Raw genomic sequence first — 23,600 nt, forward strand, 5'->3', positions numbered from 1 at the left:
CTAGAATGACTCCAAATATATTTGCAAAGAATTCCGCCCACCACTCTACCTGAGTTTTGATTATTTGTGCCGGGAGATTATCCGGTCCTGCCGCTCTTGTGAGATTCAAACCCTTTATCGTCTTTTTAACCTCTTGGGCAGAAAAGTCGGGTTTTATATCTGTTACCAGACCGCTCCAGTCTGTGTACAGATTTTCTTCCCGGTCTTTCCCTGGGCTATACAGGTCCTGTAGATACTCCTCCCATACTGCCTCTTCTACTATGCAGTTCATTTTCCCTAGAGGGCGTCCTGCTCCTGAGTGCACTAACATCCAGAAGTGGCGTGAGTTCTTCGTTTCTATTGCCTCAAGTAATTTTTGCCAGCATCCCTCTTTAAATTCCCTTTTTGCCTTCTGATAAGCATAGTATATTCTCTTTTTAAGCCCACTAGGGTGTTTGTACTATCTTGATCCCTCTTTAGCTGCTTGCGGCGGGTCATTCTCCTAACTTCCCTTTTTTTCTCCTGGCATTCCCTTGTAAACCAACCGGAGAATTTCTCAATCTTCAGGCTTTTCGCTTTGTTTTTAATTTTGCCTCTATTTATATTTTTTTGTCCTTTACTAAGAGTTTGGACCACCTCCTCAATTTTTCCTACGTACCATTCGAGGTTTTGACCCCTTGCTATCTTCAGGTCTAGGTTCTGTTGTAGTTTTATTAATCTAGCAACATATTCATCCGTGAGCATAGTTGTGCGGCGTCTGTGGTACTCCACCTCTTGTTCCATAACCTTTGGGCCAGAGTCAAGGTGCACATCCGAGATCTCCAGGGTTACCACGTTATGGTCGCTACCTTCTCTATTCACAATTCTGAATCCCAAGATTAAACTGAAGTTCCAAGGTGAGGTAAAGGCATAATCTATGGGGCAGATTTGAGAGCCTAGTTTAAATGTTTTTTTGGCGGGGCAATCTAGCTGCCATCTTCCATTTAAACAAAATAGGTTTTTAGTTCCCAGGAAGATTCCCAACTGCCTATCATTAGCACTAGTTATATGTTCAGGGAAAGTTGCTAGTGGTATTTCATGGGCCTCTAATATGTCTTGAAACCAACAATCAACATTCTCAGGGTGAAGTTTGTGAAAAAAATCGCCCACCAGAATAAACATATCCCTGCTGTATTTTTCGCAACGGTAGTCCATATCCTCCTTGAATAGAGCCATTTCCTCTGCATATTGCTTTATGGTGGCCCATTGCATGTACACATTTATCATTACAATTGTATCCAATTTTATACACCCTGATAGTGTTATACTACATGCCAACAGCCATTTGTATTTCACATTTATTTCTGTTACTTTCTTCATGATCTTAGTTGATACCAGAGTCATAATTCCACCAGCGGATCGTCCACATCTACATTTCTTTGCAGGTCTTTTTTGCTGATAGAAACCATCAAAGGTCGGGGACTTGCCACATAGCCAGGTCTCCTGGATACACATAATTTCTGTATTTTCCCCCAGTTCCCTTATATTGTTTTGTTTCATGTCATTTACTAGGCCATTTATATTCCAGGAGATTATCCTTATGCTATGTGGCGTCCCTTTTCCCTATTCAATATCATCCAGCCAACCTTCATCACCGTGGTCTTTAGCGTATTTCGATGAGGGTCCTGCCTGGTCAGACTCCATACTCCAGTTTCCCCACCCATGTACTACCTCGGAGTTGTTTGTAACTATTTTTATGTTTCCTAGCGGCATTTCCTCCTCATCCTCCTGGTCACATATCCTAACCTGTCTCTTCCCTAGCCCTGCATGGCATTTTAGAAAGTTTTTTCCCTGCCATCCCTTTCCTTCTTCTTCAACTAAGACTTCGTTCTTATTTAGTAGGCGAATACCTTCCTTTTGTAACTCGTTTGCTGCTTTCTCAATCGTGTCTTTTACCAGGTTTGAGTACAGCGTGATTCTAGTGATCTCTTTTCCTTCTCTATTTTGCCTAAACCCGACTGCCCTGATGTCGCTCGTTCCTATCGCTTTCAGCTTCTGGCATTTGGAAAAGCCTTGCAGGAGTTGCGACCTATTCAGGGGCTGCCTCTCACCTAACTTTTTTCCCCTTAACCATAACGGAATTTGTTCAAAGTATAGCCACATATTGTTGTTTTCATCTTTCCTCGCCTATTTTGATACTGAAGCTTCATTCGTATTGGCCTTTTCTGACTGCATGCCAGGTCTGTTTACTCTCACTTCCCGTGTTACCCAAGCCACTAAATTTCCTCCCAGATACTCCCCCCTCCCCCTCCCCCCCTTCTGCTGGGCTATATGTTTCTTGTCGACTGTCTTCTTCTAGGGTTTGGGGTTATAATGTGGGTCTTCTCCTTTTCTCTGGCATTTTGTGTTGTTCGAATTTGGGATGCTCATCTGTGGATAGGGACCCTTAGTTTCCTTTCCTGTAATCCTATCCTCCTCTTCCATCACCTCTACTTCCTCCACCGAGGGGGTCACCTTCCTTACTGGTTTACTTCCTGCACCTCTTACTCTATTTATTGGCCCACGCCTTGTCTGCTTTGCCCTTCTTATTATCCTCATTGGCCACTTTGAGATATATACCTGGTGGCCCTCATTGGGTTGTTTGTCGGTTTGAGGCTGACCCTCCATCCGCGGGGCAGGATCAGGGTTAGGGGTCTTGCCTGCCATACTTGGTGTTTGCTCGTTTTCCCTTTGGGTATTTTACGGTTTCCCCCTGTGCCAGAGGTTGGGGCTCAGGGTCAGGGATTTGTCTGATCATGTTTGGCATATGTGATTTAATCTCCCGCAGCTCCCCCTCTATATTAGCAAGATATGTTTTCTGAGTTTTTAAAATAGAGTTATTAGACAAGGTGACCTCTAAGAGGCCTTGCAAGGTCCTTTGTAACATTAACATTAAGTCCAGCATTGATGTAGCGGACAGTGATGAGAGATCGCAATTAGGATCGAGGTTTAATTCAGAGGTTTTGTTCAGTTCGGCACAATGTCTTGAACCCATAATTCCAGCTTCCGATGGACATCTATTTTGATTCCTATTCTGGCTTGGCCCTTTACTCGGGTGGGTTTCTGTTCCTTTCTCCATTCCTACCCGAGGAATTGGGCTGTCCAATGGTATCGGGCTGTCCAAGGTTTCTCCCTCCACCTCATAGGAGAAGTGTGTACGTGGTGAAGATGACAGCCGTGGTGAAATTAAGCCCCCCTGGTCTAATAAGAGCTGAAGCGATTGATTGGCCAAGTTTAGGGAGTTCAATGCGTATGTCTCCGGGGGTGGGGATGCACCTGCGTTCTTCACTCCCTCTTGTGTTTCATTCGGGGATGCCACTTTGTCTTTTACAGGTGTAAACACCTTTTTAAAATGTTTACCCATAAACTCCTTAATTGAGTTTGACGCTGCACTTCACGGATTTTGGGCTGCCATCTTTGATCTCTTTAGTCCTTTCTTTTTGGCTTTCGGTGTTATTTCGAGACACTCACTGCTCTCTTCCAAGTACTCCGGGCTAGTCTCATTTATAGAGTTTGCTGCGTTAAGTCTTGGCCTCAAGTTGTGTTCCCTCAATTTTTTCACTTTTTTTTTTTAGAGGCCATAATTAACTTTCTCTACCAGCACTGTTAGGGCTCGCTGGGGCTTGATCTTTCTTATAACCCCTGATGAGTTCTGTTATATTCTTGCTCTGTACCAGTTGATTAGGATGAAGTTGAAAGACACTAGTTGCGTCTACTGGGTGAAAAAGATCCATTTTTAAAAAATTTTTAGGCTCCCTACTGCTTTAACGTGCCCAGTAAAATGTCTTTAATTAAGTTTGCAGCAGTCCAGTCAGCATATGGTATTCTTGTGACTCTCCAAGGTTTTAGAATTACAGGTGAAAATACAGGTAAACGCAAGGTTGTGTTCAGCGCTTTAACCACCTCGCCGTTCCCCCACTAACCTCTGTGTGCCTGTGGGATCCAGCTTTATGCCCATGCCATGCCGCGCCCCACGTCTAGTAATTATATATGTAGCAGGGGGGGGCCCCCCTGTGCCCCCTGGGTTTCACATCGCTTTCGTCCTCGATGTTATTCGTCTCCTTTTGAGCTCCGCGCAGTATGGGTTCTTCTTTCCTATTAGGGCTTGCTACTGTTCCTCTGCCACGGCCCTCGCGGCAGCCGCGGAATGCAAATTTCTCATCACCATGTTTCCCTCTCCCTCAGCTCTGCTCACAGCGTGTGACGTCAGGCGAGGAGAGGGCGGTACTGCGGGTCGGTCGTTTCCGGCGCAGGCGTTTCCGACGCGGGCAGGCAGGCAACGCGGTCAGTCACAGAGCAGGTATGGACAAATCTCTGCATCCACTTTGAGTGCTTTACTAAGGGGGTCATTGGCATGCACCCATTACAGGATCTGGAAATTTAGAGCCATTAGACTTAGACCCAAAGAGTGTCTTGCATGTCAGTGCACTTCTCAGCTAAATGTTTATTATTCAAATCTGCGAACAATTTTCTCAATTTTTCTAGAATTAAATGTGTTAAGGTGCTGTGAAGCAATGCTAAGTAGCTGTGTATGTGGCCTCAATCCATAATCTGATGTGTTACCTCCCACCACACAAGTTCTGCTAGAACCAGCTGTTTCAAGGTAGAAGCTAGCGATGGTCACTTTTGTAGCGGTTCTAGTTGGTATCACCACCAACCTGAGAAGTCTCATTGCTGTAGGTAGATAACAGTTTAGTACAGAGATCTGGACCTCTGACACATACCGCTGGTGTGAGCACCCTAAGAAAGAGTTCTTAAATGAAGAGAGTACCGGAGAGAGAGTGTCCGAATATTCTATCCACACAATTGAAATACTTCAAGCATGCCCTTCTGAAAAGCTTCTGAGCAGTATCTTCTGAGGCAGAAGGAAAGCATACTTTGGTTGCTGCTATTCCACAACTGGATTCGCACCCAAAGACTAATTTATTGGGCACCAGAGAGCAGAGTCAACACAGCTTCAGCTCATTATCAAAACTGTACATCTTATTAAACGAAAATTATCGCTATTACTTCTTGTTCCTTCTTTTTTTCAGTATGGTAACAGAAAGCACTTATCTTTGTGTGCGGTCTCTATTATGGCTGCTCCAGAAGTCACCAAGAAGATAAGAATAATTGCTTTCCACTTTGATGGGTCTGGGAAGCATAAGAGTGTTTAGTAGACCCCCCGTCCCACCTTACATACAGACTGAATGATGGTCTGGCACAGATATCTGTACTTACATATCAGGCACAGCTTAATACCCAATTTCATTGGAGGAGACATGCTGAGATGTCAAAGTGTCCACTTTGACAAATAAAATGCTGTATTAAAAAAGACAACACTTAAGAAAAAACCGAGCACTGGCAAAGCTAAAATGTCTTGCATTGGCTGTGAGCCTTAAGCTCTGTCAAAGCTTGCTTTGTTTCACCACTGGTTTTGTAAAATGTTACGGTTGGCAGCTTGGCCTTTGTCAGTAAAAAAAATGGGCTAAAACCCAAAATAATGTTTTAGTCTCAAAAAAGAAAACATTTTCAAAGGAGTCCCCTGGCACTGGAGGGAACTATTTCTGTGGAGATTTGCGCCTTGCCAAGCCGCAGAATATCGCCTCTTGGTGAAGTTAGCCAAAGGCGGAAGCAGGCAGAACCACTGCTCTATTCTGTATGCATGAGCGAGGGGAGGAAAAGTGTTAGTGACGCGACAACACACTAAGGGATGAAGAGGGCTGGCTGGCAGCAAGTATGATCAAGTATATATTACAGAAATAATTTTAGTAAATCAGAAGGTGCAGGCCAACACGTGACCCGACGAAGATATCCATGAAAGGTATGGATCATCACACCCTTGGCACATGGAAACAAGTAGATCGGTATTGTAGCTGACAATGAGGTCTCTTCCTGGAATGACGCTCTAGTTATTGATTGATTCGGGGCTTTGTAAAGCTGTGTATTCTCAAGCCACTTTCTTTTAACACAGCTCAGTCAACCACGATTAATAATATATGACAGTAACTGAGTCAAAGGCAAAATGCCGAGTTTGAGAGCTATGAGAGTGAGGGGAATAAACGAAAGGTAAAGGAGACACTTAATTTTTTGATTTAGTGGTTTATATGAAAATGGGAACTAAAGTAAAACTATAACCGGTTATAAATGGGTTTAATAAAATTACAAACTTTAGAAATTGGTACTTTCATAGAGAAATATACACAAAAAGCGGCCATTGCCGATATAAATGTGTAGTGGCCTGAATTCTATCAAAATTCCTTGACCCTCTATACTTCAGTGATATGGGGCTTGCTACGGGAACATGAAAATTTTGAGGAAGGTCCTAGACCTATTACCACCTAAATCTCGGAAAACTACAGTACATGCGGTAATTACGTCCCAATTAGATTATGGGAATGTACTTTATCTTGGTGCTACTAAAACGGGACTTGCCAAATTACAAAGAGTACAGAATGCGGCGGCGCAGATGGTACTGGGCCTGCCGAGAAGAGCGAATACGAAGAAGGCATTGATAGCCTTACATTGGCTCCCAGTAATATTTATTTGTATATGATTAATTAAAATCTTTACAAAAATATAAAACGCCATATAACAGTACAAATGATTTAAAATACAGCAGTTACTATTGTCAATTCAAGGTTGTTATTAAGTCCCGATGAGTCTTTCAAGTGTGCTTGAATCTTTGCTTCATTAAATCAAAGAACTTCACAACCTGACAATTCAGTTTAATATCGCTGGAGGAAAAACACAGTTTAACTGCCTGCCTACAGGTCCGAACGGCATGTGATCTAAAAAAAAGGTAGCAACAGCTTATGCCTCAGGTCCATTAGTCTCGGGCAAATGCATCACATGGATGATGTCCTCCTTGCCAGATTTACACAGGCGGCATAGGGCCAAGGCGTGAGTTCTCTCCCATGACGGCAGGTGCGGTAATATCGGGATAGCTCCAAGGCGCAATTTCAGGAACTTTTCTTTGATTTTTATTTTCATCCCGATATTAAGATATGCTTGTGGCTGTATTTTACCGTAATCTCCCACCGTTATCCATCCATGCGCCCTGTTGGCTAGGTCTTTCTTATCTTACATTGCCGAAATTATTCTGGCAGATTTTTTTGCCAACTTTTTGAAGGACTGGTGGTCTATGGCGGTTTCCCAAATATCGGATAAGCCTAGCACATCAAGAGATCCAAATAGGTAGTCCCTAGGCAGTGAAGTGCGACATCTAAGTAGCTCTTCCCAGACGCTGGCATTTAAGGAGTCAGGGTCTGCGTCGCGGATCTTGCACCAGTTAGTTACATATGCACTCCGTCTTTCTAGTGTATGTTTGACCACCCCAAATTCTAAACTAATTTGGGCCGGAGACGCGTATTTGGGAAGGTTGAAGATGGCCCTGTAACAATTGGCTATGACTCTGTCTAACAATGCAGCGTCCTTCCCATGCAGCGATTCACTCCCATAGGTGAGCGTTGGTTGAAGTTTCGCTCGGAGGATTTCAAGGAAGGGTTTATGGGTGAGGTCAGGGAGTTTAGTCTTTAGTGATTTCAGTGAGAGGTGGGTCATTATTGCCTTCCCTCGGATGGACTGGAGCTGAGGCCTAGACGTGTTCTTAGAATCCAGCACGATGCCAAGGTACTTGTATGTGGCTACCCGTTCGAGCTTTACTCCGTTCAGGTACCAACAAGGGATCCTTTTCTTCCTGTAGTTCACCGTCATAACCTTAGATTTGTTGAGGTTTATTTCTAGGGCATTCTTTACCGAGAAGGCATGGGTACATTTCAAAAGATGCTGAAGGCCTATTGGCGACCTGCTTATCAGCACTAAATCGTCTGCATATAACAGACTAGGGAGGGTGACTTTTCCTAGCTTGGGCGCGTGATTGCGGCATTTGTCAAGTTCTTCCGGTAAGTCCGAAATAAACAGATTGAATAAAATTGGCGCTAATAGGCACCCCTGCTTTAGGCCTTTAGTTGTCCTAATCTGCTTCGAGAGGTGCTGGCCAGTTCCAAGTTTAATTTTAACCCAGGTGTTAGAGTGAAGCAGTATTAGGACATCTAGGAGATGTTTCGGAATGCCCCAAATGGATAGTTTTTCCCAAAGTTTGTTTCGGTCCACATGGTCGAAGGCCGCCGTATAATCAATAAATGAGAGGAATAGCGGTAGCTTGGTGGTTTTTGCTTCGCCCATCAGTAGGGACAGGGCCATGATGTTGGTTGTTGTCCCTTGGCCTTTACAGAAACCTGTTTGGTTGGGAGGGATAATGGCTTTTTCGGACGCCCACGCCGATAGTTCTTCCAGAATGAGACAGCTGAAATATTTTGCTTCTATGTCATTTGGCTCCCAGTAGAAAGGACAGTCGCTTTTAAGGCAATGTGCCACTGCCACCGTATTCTAGCAAATAAAAGCCCTAGATACTTACAAGAGCTAATAACCCAATACATCCCAAGACAGAACCTACGGTCTATGCGTATGGCACGGGTTACTGTACCGAGAATTTTCAGAGCTAGAATGGGAGCACGCTCATTTAGGTACTGTGCAGCCGTAATGTGGAATGCACTACCACTACAGAACAGAACCATGCGAATGCAGTTTTCGAAGAGAGCTAAAACCGTGGCTCTTTAGGCAAATCGGATAGTTGCAGGTCAGTTAGTTCTACATAGCGTAGCATCATAGGTGGATGACAGCTACCTCCCCCCAGAGTACGTATATCAGCGCGGGGACACACCGGTGGTGTAACCCTGCGCTTTACAAATAAATAAATGAATGAAGTCCTTCACTGAAGCCTCACCTAACCTACGTTTTATATGTGTCATATCGTGAAAAGTCAGAGTTGTAACACGCGCTGCCCTGGCAATTTGTGGAGCCAAACAAATGAGACAAATGCATGAATACTACCAAGAGCAAGGCACAACTTTATTGTTACTCAGAGAGGCAAAATAACTGAAGGCACAAAAGAGAGAGAGAGAAGCATGGGCCAGCTTCAACAGTCACATGCCCAAATGGCCAGGGCCACTGGAATTATGTGACTGAGCTGAGTCACGGTGATATTTTTGCATAGATGTTGATTCGTCGCATTTGCCACATAATCCATTATCTGCCTTATAATCTGCAGATTTTTACAAAAACAATTCGCTTCTAGATCAACCGTTCAAAAGTTAGGAAAACACAGCGAGGTAATTTAGCGGAAGGCCCTCTTCAAAGGTTGACTGGTCACCTTTCTGCAGCTTATTGCTATAATTGGGTGTAAAACTGGTACTAATGAAGTATACCTAATGCCCAGACAGTGTTAACAAGCTCATAAACGTCAAAAAATAAAGGTTACAACATTTGCGGCATCATTTGGCTTATAATGCCGCATAATTTACTCAACCATGCCGCATAATTTGCCCTTCCTCCGTCTCATAATTCCAGTGGTGAACAGCACGCCACGGCATCGCCCCTCTCGAAGGCAGTAAGTGGCATACAGATGTCAGGCGCGATTCTTGAGGCCGACCCGCCTTGTGACTCAGCAAAAGCTTCAAAGGGGAAAGAGTGCGCGATAAGATAGCAATGTTATGTTTCAAGAAGCAGCGCCATCTGTGCAGCGTGACGAAGGACGGGTGACAAACTCCCTCTGTCCTTTTCCAGGAAGAATGCCTGTAGCAGGCGAGGCCGCAACCCCCAGGCAACGCTGTGTTTGCCCAGTCTCTTAGAAAAGCAGATGGCCACAGGGCCGAGATCCCAAAATGAAGTCTGCGCCACCCTACAAAGGCATTATTGACAGCAGTAGCCGGTCTGCTGGGGTCATATACTGGAAACAATGACCCTCCGGCCACATCCTGCACCTCGCTTTCTTTCTGACAAGTGGGAGTGTGCTGCTGTTTATTAAACAGGCTGAGGTTTCCCAGTTGTAACAGCGCAAGTGAACGTGGTTTACGTTTACAAAATACTGAATGTGTACTGCTGCATACTCTGCCCTGCGGCAGGGGTGACCACGGGCTGCCTTAAAGTGGCTCACTCCATCCGGATAGCATCATGCCCTTCACTCTGGCCTGTTTGGACTGACAACAGAAGCACGAGGACAGGGGTTAACTCAGTGCAAACGTTTCCATTCTTAGGCACCGGCTACAGAGGTTTGTAAACACTGAGCAGAACTGCCGAGCTGAACAAAGCTTAAAAATGAGCAAACACATTGCTTGGCCAGTACCTTGCATTCAAATGAGGCAAGTGCCGGAGATGGAAAACGAGGTTTCAAACCACAGATTCCTCACAATTTGAAATAGTAACAGAGGCACACCCCCTCCCCCGCCAGGAGGTGGGTCTGCAAATTGGATCTATACCGGATGTCCTGCAGAAGCAAGCATACAAAATGACCCTCCACTGCATACTTCAGAATTATTGTATTGGGAAAGTATAGACAGATGCCCGCATGTCAAAGACAGGAACGCCTCGCGCTGGAGCAGCTTTCACTCTGCAGGAATGGGCCCTGAGGCCTACCAGGGTCATTGTGTGATGCATTTTGGAGCATAGAAAAATCGTTCGTAATAAGATCTGTTTCTAGGTCACTTTTTGATTGTTCCCACCGGTGAACTCAAAGAGGTGATCGTCAACACTACTTCTTAGTTCCACGTGGAAAGGTGGCACATGAAGACTGAAATGACAAGGGCTGCTGCAGTTTGATGAAACAGGCAGAAGTGAAGGCAATCAGAAACAAAGTTTCCATGGGCAAGAGCCTGCATGCATCTAGAAAGTCAAGACAAAATTGAGGTAACACTGTTGCAAAATGAATGAAGCAGAAGAGAATTTATGTGAAAGCCCCATTAAGAAACGCTTCACAGCGGATGACTTTAATAGCAAGGCATGATGAGGCAACCGAAGACAGCACGAAAGGGCTGGTAACTGTGTCCACATCAAAGCCTTACTGGGCCAAACACAATATGAACAAAAGAACATCAGTTTCACTTATAGGTGGTCGACTTGTTTCTCTTTAACCCAGGTGAGAAATATCACCCAATGACTTGAATAAACAGACTTAGTGGCGGCCTGCCAAAAATACACCCACCACTTCTGATGGAAGAATAAAAGATACAACTTGGTTCTGATCCAATTTCCAGATATTAGGGTGTAGGTTTTGGATGTTTCGATGTTAAAAATCTGCTCTGCTTCCGGAACAGCAGCCCCTCCAAAAAAACAGCTGAAGTAGTGAGCATATGCTCAGAATCAGGAGTTTGGAGTACCATACCCTTGGCACACATCCCAGGGCTGTGCTCAGTCTCGTCTTGACTTTCTTCAGCTCCCTATGGGATCACAGGTCAGAAGGCATACAGGAGGCCAATGGTCCACTGAAAGCAGAAAGTTTCCAACAGACCTTTACAAGGTAAATGCCAGAATACCAAACACAGGACAAACATTGTTTTCAGAGGTTGAAAAAAGGTCTATCAAGGGCCAGCTCCACTGAGAAAAGAATCCTCATACCCCAACCGGGTGCAGTTGCCACCTGTGCTCAGCAAGAGGACACCTGCTTCACTCATCTGCCCTGATGATGAGCGATCCCACTAAATGGAAGACCAAACTCTGTAGAAATTGAAGGCGAAACCTCAGATTGTGAATAATGCCACACCTGACAATTTCCTCTTTCCAAAATATATTTAAAAGAAAAAAAAGGTACTAGCAGGTGGAAGTTCCTTCTCAGTACAAACATGCAAGCTTTAGAATAACCACCGAACAAGTGAGAATAAGTATCAACAACTATTGCAATATCAAACCAAAAATAAAAATGTGGCCTTGTCCAACATCAGCACCAGGCTGACATAAGAGACAATCCTGCCAGGCTAATATACGTAGCTAGCGAGCCTATGCACATATTTCTTATTTCTACAATCACATGCATAAGAATTACGTGCACACTGCTGTACCAGAGCTAGCGCATACTCACCAGCCTATGCAAAACACCAAAACCCAATGCTAACAAATGCACTCCAACCCATACCCTTATCCAATCCATAAACTACAAAACTTTTATTCACCTGACAGTACGGAAAATACAAAGAGGCCGCAATAAGAGGCAGGGAAGTACTACAAAAACGCTCACATGCAATAGAATGTACATAAATATAAACAACTGCAGAAGTCCATATTCTGGAAGAAATCTTCATAGAGTAACAAGATGTGCATACTCAGTAGTGCACAAAGGCCAGGCACAGGGCAATGGTCAGAATTTCCTTCCATCGTCTGCCCCCTTGGAGGCTGCAAAGTGCACCAATGCACTGCTATAAACAGTAGCAACGATACACATAGGGAGGAGCCTAGTGTGGCATTTGTAATGTCTTATTCACCTTCGTTTTGCTTTGCTTATGTACTGTTTACATGTATTATTCTATGTCATTTGGATTACTCTGTGAAACCCCAATGACAAAGTGCTGGTTTATTTCTAGAACATGATGCGTTGGTCAGTTACCTGCTGTTCTTGGGACTGATTGGTGGTTGATTCGCTCGTGGGTCCTTTTAATTAAAGGCTCTATCGTTTTACTTCAACGTGGCTCCAGTATCCTTTTTAAACACCATAAGGGGATCGCATGATCTCCGTTGATGATCACTACACCTAGTGTGCCATGAATGGAACTAAACAGCATTTATTATTTTCACGGACACATGCATGCAAACTTTGATGTCGGGTCCCAAGAGATAACTGCATATGAATATAGACTTTTTCCAGCAGTCTGAAGTCTTGTGAAAACATAAATCCCTTTTACTCATTCACGTGCAACGCATGAAGACATTTAGAGTGATGCTGGTATTGCCTGCCTAGCTGCAGAAGTGGGAGGATGGGTATGACTAAGCATGGTATTGTGTGAAAGGGCACCAAATTGATTCAAAGACAGAAGCCAAAAGGAGAAATGCATATAATCAGAACAACAGATTGTTTGGTAGAGAATAAATACAATATGAGGGGAAAGAGGGATTCATACGTGGGGGGGGGGGGAGACAGGATGGAAGTGGGAGGGAGAAATTGAGATAAAGTATTCAAGAGGACACGAGATGAAAGAGCGAAGGACCACATGAGGAGAGGAAAGAAGGGGAAAGATAAGGAGAGGGTTGCAGGGCAAAGAGATGGAAGAGAACAAGAGGTAAAGGAATGGAGGGTAAAGCACATATGGGGAGAGGAAAAGACTAAAGGAAAAAAAAAAGAAAAGGGAAATACCTGGGATATAGCTTAGAGAAAAAGCAGATTAGCAAGGAGAGGACCAATAGGAAACCAGGTGCCAGCTTGTAAACAAACCTTTTTATATACTTTGCTGTAAATCCAACCCACGATGGATTCTGGGCCTGGGCTGCACAGCCACAGTACGGTGCTTTATTTAAAAAACAAATCAATGTTTCTTGTTATGCTTTCCTCGTATAAAATGCTGCATGTCTCCCAAAGCGAAAGAAAGGTGTACCAAGTGTCCTTCAAACAACCCAAAGCCAGCCTACGGGCTCGCATAAAAGCTATAAGTCTGTTCCTCATAGCACAGGCAGGTGAAATTGTAGTGGGAGGTAAAAGACAGCCCGACCCCAAGCCTCCCCACTAGGCTGCTAATTCTGAAAGTCCGCTCTTCTGGGAAAGGGGGCTGGCTCAGTGATCATTATGGATTTGTCAGTGAGAAGTGACAAGACTGACAGAAGATTTACACTTCACAGAATGGAAAACTGGCCTTCCTAACACACGTTTTCAAAGATTAAAGGATAGCTCCTGACTCGCAGACGTTCGATTTTACTTGCACTCCAAGTTTCCCATGGATCAATGGTTCTGTACCTCAAGTCTAACACATATCTAACAATGCATTGAAGCCACCTGTTGCCAGCAGGTAGCCTGTTCTGCTTCTGCCCAAGCTTGACACCATAGCTGCTCAGTCCCGTTTGAAAATCAGCCATGGTAGTAGCTTTACAGAACTAATGCTGCAGGGCACAAAGGCACGTATTTAACACTCTTCAAAGACCATGGGCAGGAAGCAAAAGCAGTGAAGCCAAAGAAGTGCTTGACATATCAGAGGAGGGAGGAGTGCAAACCTCTGTTCTCTGCCATATCAACCAAACAACAAGAAAGGCGTGAGGCACTGCTGCACAGGATACAATTCACGAATGTATGATTCATGTTTTTTAATCCCTCCATGTGGCAGAGGGTGGCTGATGAAGGACAGAAAAATGTGCAGGACATTTTCATATGCGGACACTTGTTAGCTGCCTACACCTTGGTCATTCACTGCGAAGAGGCAGCACCTTAAGTGAAAGGCCAATATCTGCATTTGCGTAAAGGTAAAGTAATCTAATGTGATTCCCTCTTCTTGCATGTGACCCTCTCCTAGAACACGGCCCACTACTTGTGTCCTTACACTGCCTACACTTTTGGGACCTATGTTTCCATTTTTCTTGAGCCACTCTGCAGAGTGTATCTTTCCTTACTGGCTTTGTCGTTTGACTGTCCAGCTGGAATTCCTCTCTCCTGTAAGTACCCACTATCTGTAAACAGGCCTTTAAATATTCTTCTTATCTTTTCTTATTTGCTTGCCATTCAAAGTCAGATATCAAAAGTCAAACTTTGTATTCCAGGGAACTTGGTGTTTACTTTTCTTTCACTGACTTCAAAGTGAGATAATTTATGTGACAATCAATCCTGCTGAATACTCGTGCCAAAGGACAGGCTGCAGGATGTTATCTTTTCTAGCATACAACAAAAAAGAACTGTGCTGATATTTCAGAATGAGAACAGTAGAACTGAAGCACACTTTTTTGTAATTCTGAAGTGTGGTGAAAACAAATATTTTAATAGGATCAAAACAAATCAATACACTCAGGGATGACATTTCTACACATTATTATTTGTATGCAGTAAAACTGTATGTCTGTGCAAAGTAATGGCCATTTTCAATTGGAAGTCTATCGTCTGTAATAGCAGTGCGCCATCACACAATGCACACTAGGCCATTCCTCTCTACAACACTGCGCCACCGTATGCCCTGCCACGCAACTGTAAAATACTCCACTGTCAGACACTCAACGGCACAGCTCGCCACTCCACTAGACACCCCTCCACCCCAATCCAATCCACCCCACTCCAGTTCACTACAATCTACCCACTCCACCCCAATCTACCCCACTCTGCTCTACCGTACTCCAATCCACCCAATCTACCCCACTCCACAATACTCTAATCTACCCAATCTAGCCCACTCCACTCTATCCTATTCCAAACTACCACACTACACCCCAATCTACTTCATTCCAGTATAGCCCAATCTATCCCACTACAATCTACTTCACTTCAATCTACTCCACTCTACCCAACTGCACTCCACCACAACTTAACTTACTTCAGTATACCCCATTCCGATCTACCCCGCTCCATTCCAATCCACCCAATCTACCCACCCAAAGTAGGCCACTGCAATGTAAAGAACCCCACTGCACTCCAACCTTCCCCATTTCACTCCAATCCACCCCACTCTACTCTGCCTAACCCCTCTTCACCAACCTACCCCATTCCAATCTACCCAATATACCTCACTCCACCCCAATCTACTGTACTCCTATTTACCGCAATCTACCCAAGTCTACACCACTCCACACCTACCTATCCCACTCTACCCCTATCTGCTGTAAACAATTCTACCCCACTCCATCCTACCCCAATATACCCCACTCCACGCTATTCTAAACCAACCTAACCCACTCCACACTACCCCAGTGCCCCTCCCCAATCGACCCCACTCCACAATACTCCAATGTACCCCAATCTATCCCCCACATCATGTGACTAACGTTTAGAGATGCTGAACAGCAGCCAGACTGGTGCACAACATGGCTCTGGCAATGTGTTATAGCCAATAGTTCTCACATAGGCGAGACCGATTGGCTTTGCCTAGGCTGGTTATATTGAGTTAACTATCACAGTTCTGTGGTTACAAAGAGCTGTAATCGGGGACCTGAGCAAGGGTAGGACGAGAGGTAGATGCCATGCCACCCAAACGGCATAAGCAACAGCATAATCAAGGTAGTGCTCTGCCTAAACCCGCCCGTCTTCACCGACCTCAAATTGTAGGGTCCTAGTTCTCAAGGCCAAATGACCTGGTGAAAAACAGCAACACTAGTTACATCATGATGCTCAGAATCAGCATTGCGGTAGTGTAAGAGTAAAAGGTCTTGATGAATTGCCACCAAACCCCATAGGGGCTTTTTAGGCACAAAACATGTCAAACACTAAAACCCTGTAGGACCATTACTTCCAGGCAGGGTTCACACAATTTTTAGCTAGGTTAGTGCACCCCCAAACATTTGATACGGGTAGGACTAGACCTATTTTAAGTTAAACTGCACACTCACCACACTACCCTGTCCACATACCCTCACACACCCCAACGGCTTCATAAAAAAAATCTGCCAAAGAGCCCCTTTGCGGTTGCCCGTTGAGCATTACAGCGCCGGCCCGACGAGGAGCAAAGTCCAATGATGAAGGATAACATCCTCCGGGGTGTGTGAGGGAAATCCATAATAGACATGAACACTCCTTCACAATAGAAACTGCACATTGACTTTTTTTCATATCTTAGTTGGGAGTAGTTGTGCAGGACCTAGATAAAAAGCTCCCGGTTCCTCCTTTTTGAGAAACTACAAAGAGCAGTAACCAGCATGTGCTACTGCTACCCACTCAAGTTGCTTTCATTTTCTCAATCTCAACAGGATGAAAGAAAGTGTTGCCTCACTCCTTTAAACTGGTAGACTCAATACAGACTGGGCTGCAGCAATCACATGCACCCACAGGGTCCTATCTGGTCTTTTCAAGTCAAAAAGTCCGGACAACTTATTTCGACACAAGGAGGGTAACTTTCATTTCATATCAGTTTATTCTCCAGCAGATTCAACGAGCATGGACATTGTTGCCCGTCTCTGCTTTGCAGTCTGCTTTGCAAGTTTACTTTTATTGTTTGAGTTGTCATTTCTGTGTGTTTATACAGAAAGCCAAAATCTGACGCATTGGGAATGGGGGAGTTCAGCGCATGGGGAAGGGGGGGAGTTCAGCGCATGGGGAAGGGGGGAGTTCAGCGCATGGGGAAGGGGGGAGTTCAGCGCATGGGGAAGGGGGGAGTTCAGCGCATGGGGAAGGGGGGAGTTCAGCACATGGGGAAAGGGGGAGTTCAGCACATGGGGAAAGGGGGAGTTCAGCGCATGGGGAAGGGGGAGGGGGGAGTTCAGCGCATGGGGAAGGGGGGAGTTCAGCGCATGGGGAAGGGGGGAGTTCAGCGCATGGGGAAGGGGGGAGTTCAGCCCAAGACCTATCACTATAAGTAAATTGACAGTCTCACGGGTACGTCACCGCAGCCCATAATTTTGTGTTACAGTGCTGTTGGTTGCAACATCCCCGTTTACTAGCTGCAGTTTATGCATCAGCTCCTAGGATTTAGCGCAGCCACTGGAGACAGATTATTTGTAAACGAGTTACAGGTGTAGAAAAGGATCATGAATCAGCATTAGGTGTTAAATGCCATCGCATAGAGAGGTGTACATTTAAGACTGTTAATTCTGTGATCAGTTGAGTTTTAATCTGCATACAACATTGCAGATACCTGAACATTTCGTTAGTATGATGTGCTTTGGTATAGTAGCAAGGCCTTTCTGACCAGAGAAAGGAAAGTTGGCCTACAGCCAATATGCGAATGTGAATGTCAAGACCTTGAGCTCCAGAAAAAGCTATATTAGTGCTACCTTAAAAAAATATATACTATCCTCTAAAATTGACATAGATGCCAATTTTTATCTTTACACCAGTAGGAACTCACAATGAAACGTAAAAAAATATACACACATTCATTTTTCAAATACCTCTTAGTGAGTGCTATTGACATTCAACACGACCTACTGTTGCAACTGTGACGACCACCAGTCACTGAATCTGTCTCCAAAAACATTACATGACAATGATGTGCATCAAATACACGTCAAGGAAAACGTGGGTATCAAAGGCGTGAACCGCACTCGTTAAAAAAAAACAAATCAAAGGCCACAGCAACCCAAACAAATACCTAAAAATAACAAACATCATTACAATTTAAATGACTGAATAATAGCCGGTAATTATTCGTACTGTCTGCAATATTTACACACCTGCACATTGTTAGGTGTTACTAATGCTTAGCCACTCTCCTCACACTCAATAGATATGTATTTAAATTGCAATACAAGAGTATGTCACACATATCTGCTTAACAGAAGTCACTTCTTAATTGTTCAACTATACAAATCTATAGTCCCATATTTGGAACCTATACAGAAGGCTGTGTGAGGACTAGTCTCTTTGTAAACTAAAGCACTTAACACATGATTACAGAAATCTGGAGCCCGTCACTGATTGGGAAATAGAATGCCTAGAATGTGAAACACTGTTTGGTATGGTGCACAAGGAACATGCAATAGCAATGCACTCGACACTCCTCTCCTGTTAAACTAAACAAGAGGCGAAAAGTCACAGTAACACCCACATAGCTTTCTATAGGTGTAGTGGCTGTTGTGTTTTGACGGCAATAGTAGCTATAAATAGCCAAAAGGAATTTGTGTTAGTGACTTGTGCTAAGAATACCAGATACCTCTGGGATATAAATAGTAGCTAAACCTCCCCAACATCCTGGGAAAGTTAATAACTGACCTACAGCTGCACAGGTACTAAAGCCTCGAAAAAAATCCAAGGGAAACCTGTAACCCAACCCTGGCAGGTAAAAGTGGATGGAAGATTTAAGTCATAACACACAAAACTACTTGACATTACTAAAGTCACAGCTATCCATTTGCAACTCAGACTTCTTTTGGAGAGGTCATCTCCCCCTTAACTTATCAAGGCGTGCTTCATCATTTGACAATTTCTCACACTAGAGTAGGAACAATGCCACCACAGACTTAAGTTCCCAACTCATCCCCTTGTTTATCACCATTGCCAACTCAATGATTGTTGAATAATTGCAACATTAAGATGCATGTGGGAGTGTTCCTCATCGCTCTACGCCTAATACCCGTTTGCAGTGACTGTGGGGCAGATCTTTAAGAAGGTGCACAATAAGGTTTCTCGCCAAGCTCACTTTGCAGAATTACCTTCCAATGGATGGTCACGTTTGTAATAGAAATTGATGCTTAGATCACTAGATATCTGATGTAGTGAGAGTTAATTCTTCATACATTTGGATTCTAGATTTCCTAGTACATGCCCAGGCAAGCTACACACATGAAGTGTGTACAAAGTTAGCTCTATTGCTCTACTGAGAAGATGAAATTGTCTGTTAAGCGTTGGGCATCAGGTCAGAGAATAAATTGTCTGTGTGCTGGAGGGGCATGTTTAGGTCACACTCGGTCACTGGCTGAGTTAAACCGCACTATCTATCAGTGCTGTTTTTGGGCAAACCTGGGTACATGTGTACAGTAAATTAACCTAGTCTCAAAACATGTTTACGGTGGTATTAGGTTAAGCTTTGAAATGTTACTATCAATCTAAGATCTCAGCCTCCTCAGGTATGTTAAAGGGATCATTAGACATCAGGTAAAGGGCAAGGAGAGAGAGATCTTACAGCAGCAATTGAAACAAGACAAGCACATGCTAGTGGATACCAAGCACTAACCAAACTCCTCCTTTAAGGCTAAATATTGTGACGTATTTTGGGAAGTTGTGTATATCAGGCGCACTGTAGACTCTTCGGTTCCTAGGCCTACTATGGGCACCAGGTATGGTAAGCCATGACATATTACCACTAAGTTGAGGCTAAGGAAGAGCTTGGCATAATAAAAACCATCAATGATAAACCTGGGCATCAGGTACGTGTCTGAACTGTGTACCTAGTCGTGAAGAACAGGACAAGGAATCAACAATGTACACAAAGGGAACACCAGACAACATGTATGTGCATCATTGCCAGCATGGGATATTATCAATAAATGTCTGCCAGATACATCGGGCACATCCAAGAAGGGCATCAGGAATGTTAATTACAAGACAGACCTGGCTTTCAGTTTAGACAAACTATTACGCCTCCAACTACGTTTCAGAAGCCATGGGCATTGACAGCTCGTTATTTGTGTGTGGTATTGTGCTGTGTTACTAAAGTTGTAAGCAGCTGATTCTGATTGCAGAATGTTGGTATGAGCTGGAATCAGTACAGTTGCCGGAGGGAGTTGGAAGAAGCTGTGCGCTTCTTTTTATCTTGATGTTTTGGTCTGAAATAAACTTGATGTTAAAGACGGTTATTTGCCTGCAAACGTCTTTACATATTGACAAGTATTTAGCACGCACATGAATGGTATATTTCGTATTGGGTAGGTACAGAAACACCCAACCAGCACTGTTATAGGCAGTGATCGAAGTGCATTAAAAAAAGAATGGGAACTGTGATGCTGTGTGCAAAGGGGACACAGTGAGTGAGCATTGAGGCGGGATCAAAAGCAAGGCTAAAAAAAAAAAATATTCTGTAACTTGTATCAGTCTTCAACCTTTTAGGTAACTACATATAAAATATGGCACAGCTTAATTGAAAAATATATGCAAGTTAAGTTAATCAGTGGGAAATGTATCATCTAACTTATGAAACCTATATTAGTTAATTCATTACAGAGGTTTGTGTCTAGACAGAGAACCAGATAATTGAATCCTGGTTAAAGCAGGGGATAATAGTGACTTTCGTATGTTTTGTGCTACGTGGTCCCAATTTGTGACATTAAATCATTTTAAACTTGCCTTCCACACAGTAAAAAAAAATGCCTGCTACAAAAAGCACAAACAGGTTTAAGATGAAAAAAAAAACTACAAAATATAGATTTTAGTAATACCCAGATTTTACATAGTGGATTTGTAATAACTGTAATTTAAAAGCATACACTTCAGAACTCAACTGGGAACTTCCTTGCAATATCACTCAAAAAAACTAAATCTGTGTCAATAGGAAGCTTCAAGTGATTCCATCAACTAAAGCCAATACCAGCTTCCAAGCACCCTTTACATTTGCAGATTAACCAGTTGTGCACATTGACATCTCTTTTCAGGCAAGCAGGCACCCTTGCAAGAAGGCTTCTTTAGCTCTCTGCTCCTCTCCCGGTTTGACAGCACAGGAGATACCCTACCTTACATTTTAGTTGAAGCACTAAAACTCTTGGAATTAACCGCCCAAGGACGGTTGATTTTACACATAAAGTAGGGAAACTGTTTTTCTTAAATTACAAAAGTATCGCCTCAGACCGCGATTAAAGATATAATACCCGACCCAAACTCCTACCTTACATGCTCAGCGAGTTTTAGCTGGCTAGAGCATCAGGTGCATTTATAAATGTGTCCGAGTCTCTACATCTGACTGCCACCTCTGGGTACCAAGTGGGATACGCATTCCTCAATTCAGACTCGCATGTGCGATTGTTTCCAACAGCCATAAATTGCATGTTACTACCTTCATATCTCTGTGCATCCTAGATAGAGTGTTTTGGGCATCGCGCCAACATATTGGTGAACTCTCCCAACACCTCCCTCTTGTTCTTTCTGACAATAGTAGACACAATAGTAGTGCAGACCACTGCAGCCTTTGGCACCGGGTGGGATACTCTGGAGGAATTCCCCTATCCCTCGGTTCTTGGGACAATCTGGAGGAATTCCCCTATCCCTCGGTTCTTGGGACAATCTGAAGGAAGTCCCCTAAAACCTCGGTTCTTGGGACAATCTGAAGGAATTCCCCTATCCCTCGGTTCTTTGAGGTAACCTACGTGTTTGTTTAGGTCCTTTGCCAACTCGCATACTCTCTGCATCCAAAGTAAACTGTAAGGAAACAAAAGAGCTACTATTGTTGCTCTATCTTCTGCGTTGAATGGGGTCATGAGGTCTATCTGAGACCTTCCTGTCTGGGCATGGCCATGAAGGCCCATGGCATCAGGGTAGATCTTCTCTTGTTGCCATGGGCTTACCAGATCAACTGTTTATGTGACTGATTTTGACAGCCTCGGGTATCAAACGTGACAGACTCTAAACCTCTCGCCCTCGAAGCGTGACCATGGCAGCAGATGTGGGACATGCACTCACCTATCTCCCGATTCAGGATTTTCTCCTCCCGGTTGCCCACTGGCTCGATCGCCTTCAGAAAGGGCTTAAAGAGGCGCAGATCGCAGAGGCGGCGGGTCTCGTCAAAGAACTCCTCTCGCTCGGCGTCCTGGGTGACGCTGACGAAGATGTACGAGGCCTCGTCCTGGAGCAACTGCTGCAGGGGGTACTTGCGAGCCTCGCGGAAGAGCTCGTGCTTGATGGAGAGCAGGGTGGCCTCGCGCTGGCACTCGAGCGGCACCAGCATGCCGTTGGGCAGGAGGCACTCCACCGTGATGCGCGGAGGCATCAGGTGCATGCCCCATAGCTCCCCGGAGGAGGGCCGCGGAGGCATGGCTGCTCACTGATTCCTCGCTGCTACCTCGGCAGAAACAAGGGGGCTACCTGTCCGCAGACAAACCGTGACCCTCCCGCCGGCCGTGCATCCCCGCGCGGCTCTAGCGGCCAGGACGCATTGCAGTCCCAGACACAGGCACTCTCCTTCTTCCCCCGCCCCCAGACCGGAAGCAGGAAGTCGGAGTCTCCCTGCCACTCCAGTGACACGCACGGCGTGCCTGGAGTACACAAGGATAGAAAAGAAAGACATGCTATGACTGTTCCCGTGGGAACGGGGAGCGAGTGAGGAAGAAAGACTGTGAAATTAGTAAACACAGCATCAAATAAAAATCCAAGTCACGATTTTCGCAGCTGGATGTTTAGAAACAATAATGTTGTTATTAAAGGAGCGATGGGGAATTTGTATAACTGTAATTTCCCCTCTATTAGAGGCAATAAATATAACGAATGTCTCGCGCTCGCAGAAGGGAAAGCAGCAGAAGCGTGGCTACCTAAATCGTAAATACAAATTTACGGGCGAAACTTCTGAATTAGGTGAGAGGCTGTGGGCGTCCTTAAAAGAATTGTCTAGCACAGGAATCTGTGTTTGAGGTAAGTTTAGACCTCTTACATTGTGACATCATTTTACACTGTGACATCAAACGAAAACATATAGACAAGTCTTACCAGTCAAGTGAATATACACAACCCACCTTATATATTTTAAACAAAAAAACACACACACAATAGAACATTTCCTGTCAATAGTATCCAATAGATCATTACCTATTAATTCTGAAATGCAATCTCTTGTAGGAAATTTAACTGGGCGCCCACCGTGTTTTGTAATACTGACACTGGAACCACCGTCTTTGTCTTCCCTTCCAACAGAAATATCCTCGATCACAGCTTCCAAATTTGGAGCAACTTAATCTTGTATTAGACATTTATCTGATTTGACCCTTCCACCCCACCCAGTTGCTCCCTTATCTTAGTTATTTCCATTTCACCGTCTTTCACACTTATTTTTGGGTTGTTTAGAAATGCAATATATATCAAGTACAGAGTTTCTGCAGCAAGCCATACTACTTAAATACCATACCTTCCCATCATTTAATCTTGTTGTTTTTTTTTTAAACGGCTGCATCCGGGTTGCGATCATTTTAGCAAGGATTTTGGTATCAATGTTTATGATTGAGAGTGGCCGATACGATTCGCAATTAGTAGGGATTTTATCAGG

General features: G+C 44.2%; 1 protein-coding gene across 1 annotated transcript in view; it reads right to left on the bottom strand.

Annotated features, from left to right (window-relative positions):
• Positions 1–22,549, bottom strand: part of PIK3CA (phosphatidylinositol-4,5-bisphosphate 3-kinase catalytic subunit alpha) — a 300,074-nt gene extending 277,525 nt beyond the window's left edge. Inside the window, exon 1 of the mRNA XM_086944379.1 lies at positions 22,028–22,549. Within this exon, the coding sequence (XP_086800505.1) occupies positions 22,028–22,379 (352 nt within the window). The 5' untranslated portion in view covers positions 22,380–22,549. The remainder of the gene's footprint in view (positions 1–22,027) is intronic.
• Between the last annotated feature and the right edge of the window lie 1,051 nt (positions 22,550–23,600).

This window comes from Lissotriton vulgaris, chromosome 11 (genome assembly GCF_964263255.1).
Source record: "Lissotriton vulgaris chromosome 11, aLisVul1.2, whole genome shotgun sequence".
NCBI lineage: Eukaryota > Metazoa > Chordata > Amphibia > Caudata > Salamandridae > Lissotriton > Lissotriton vulgaris.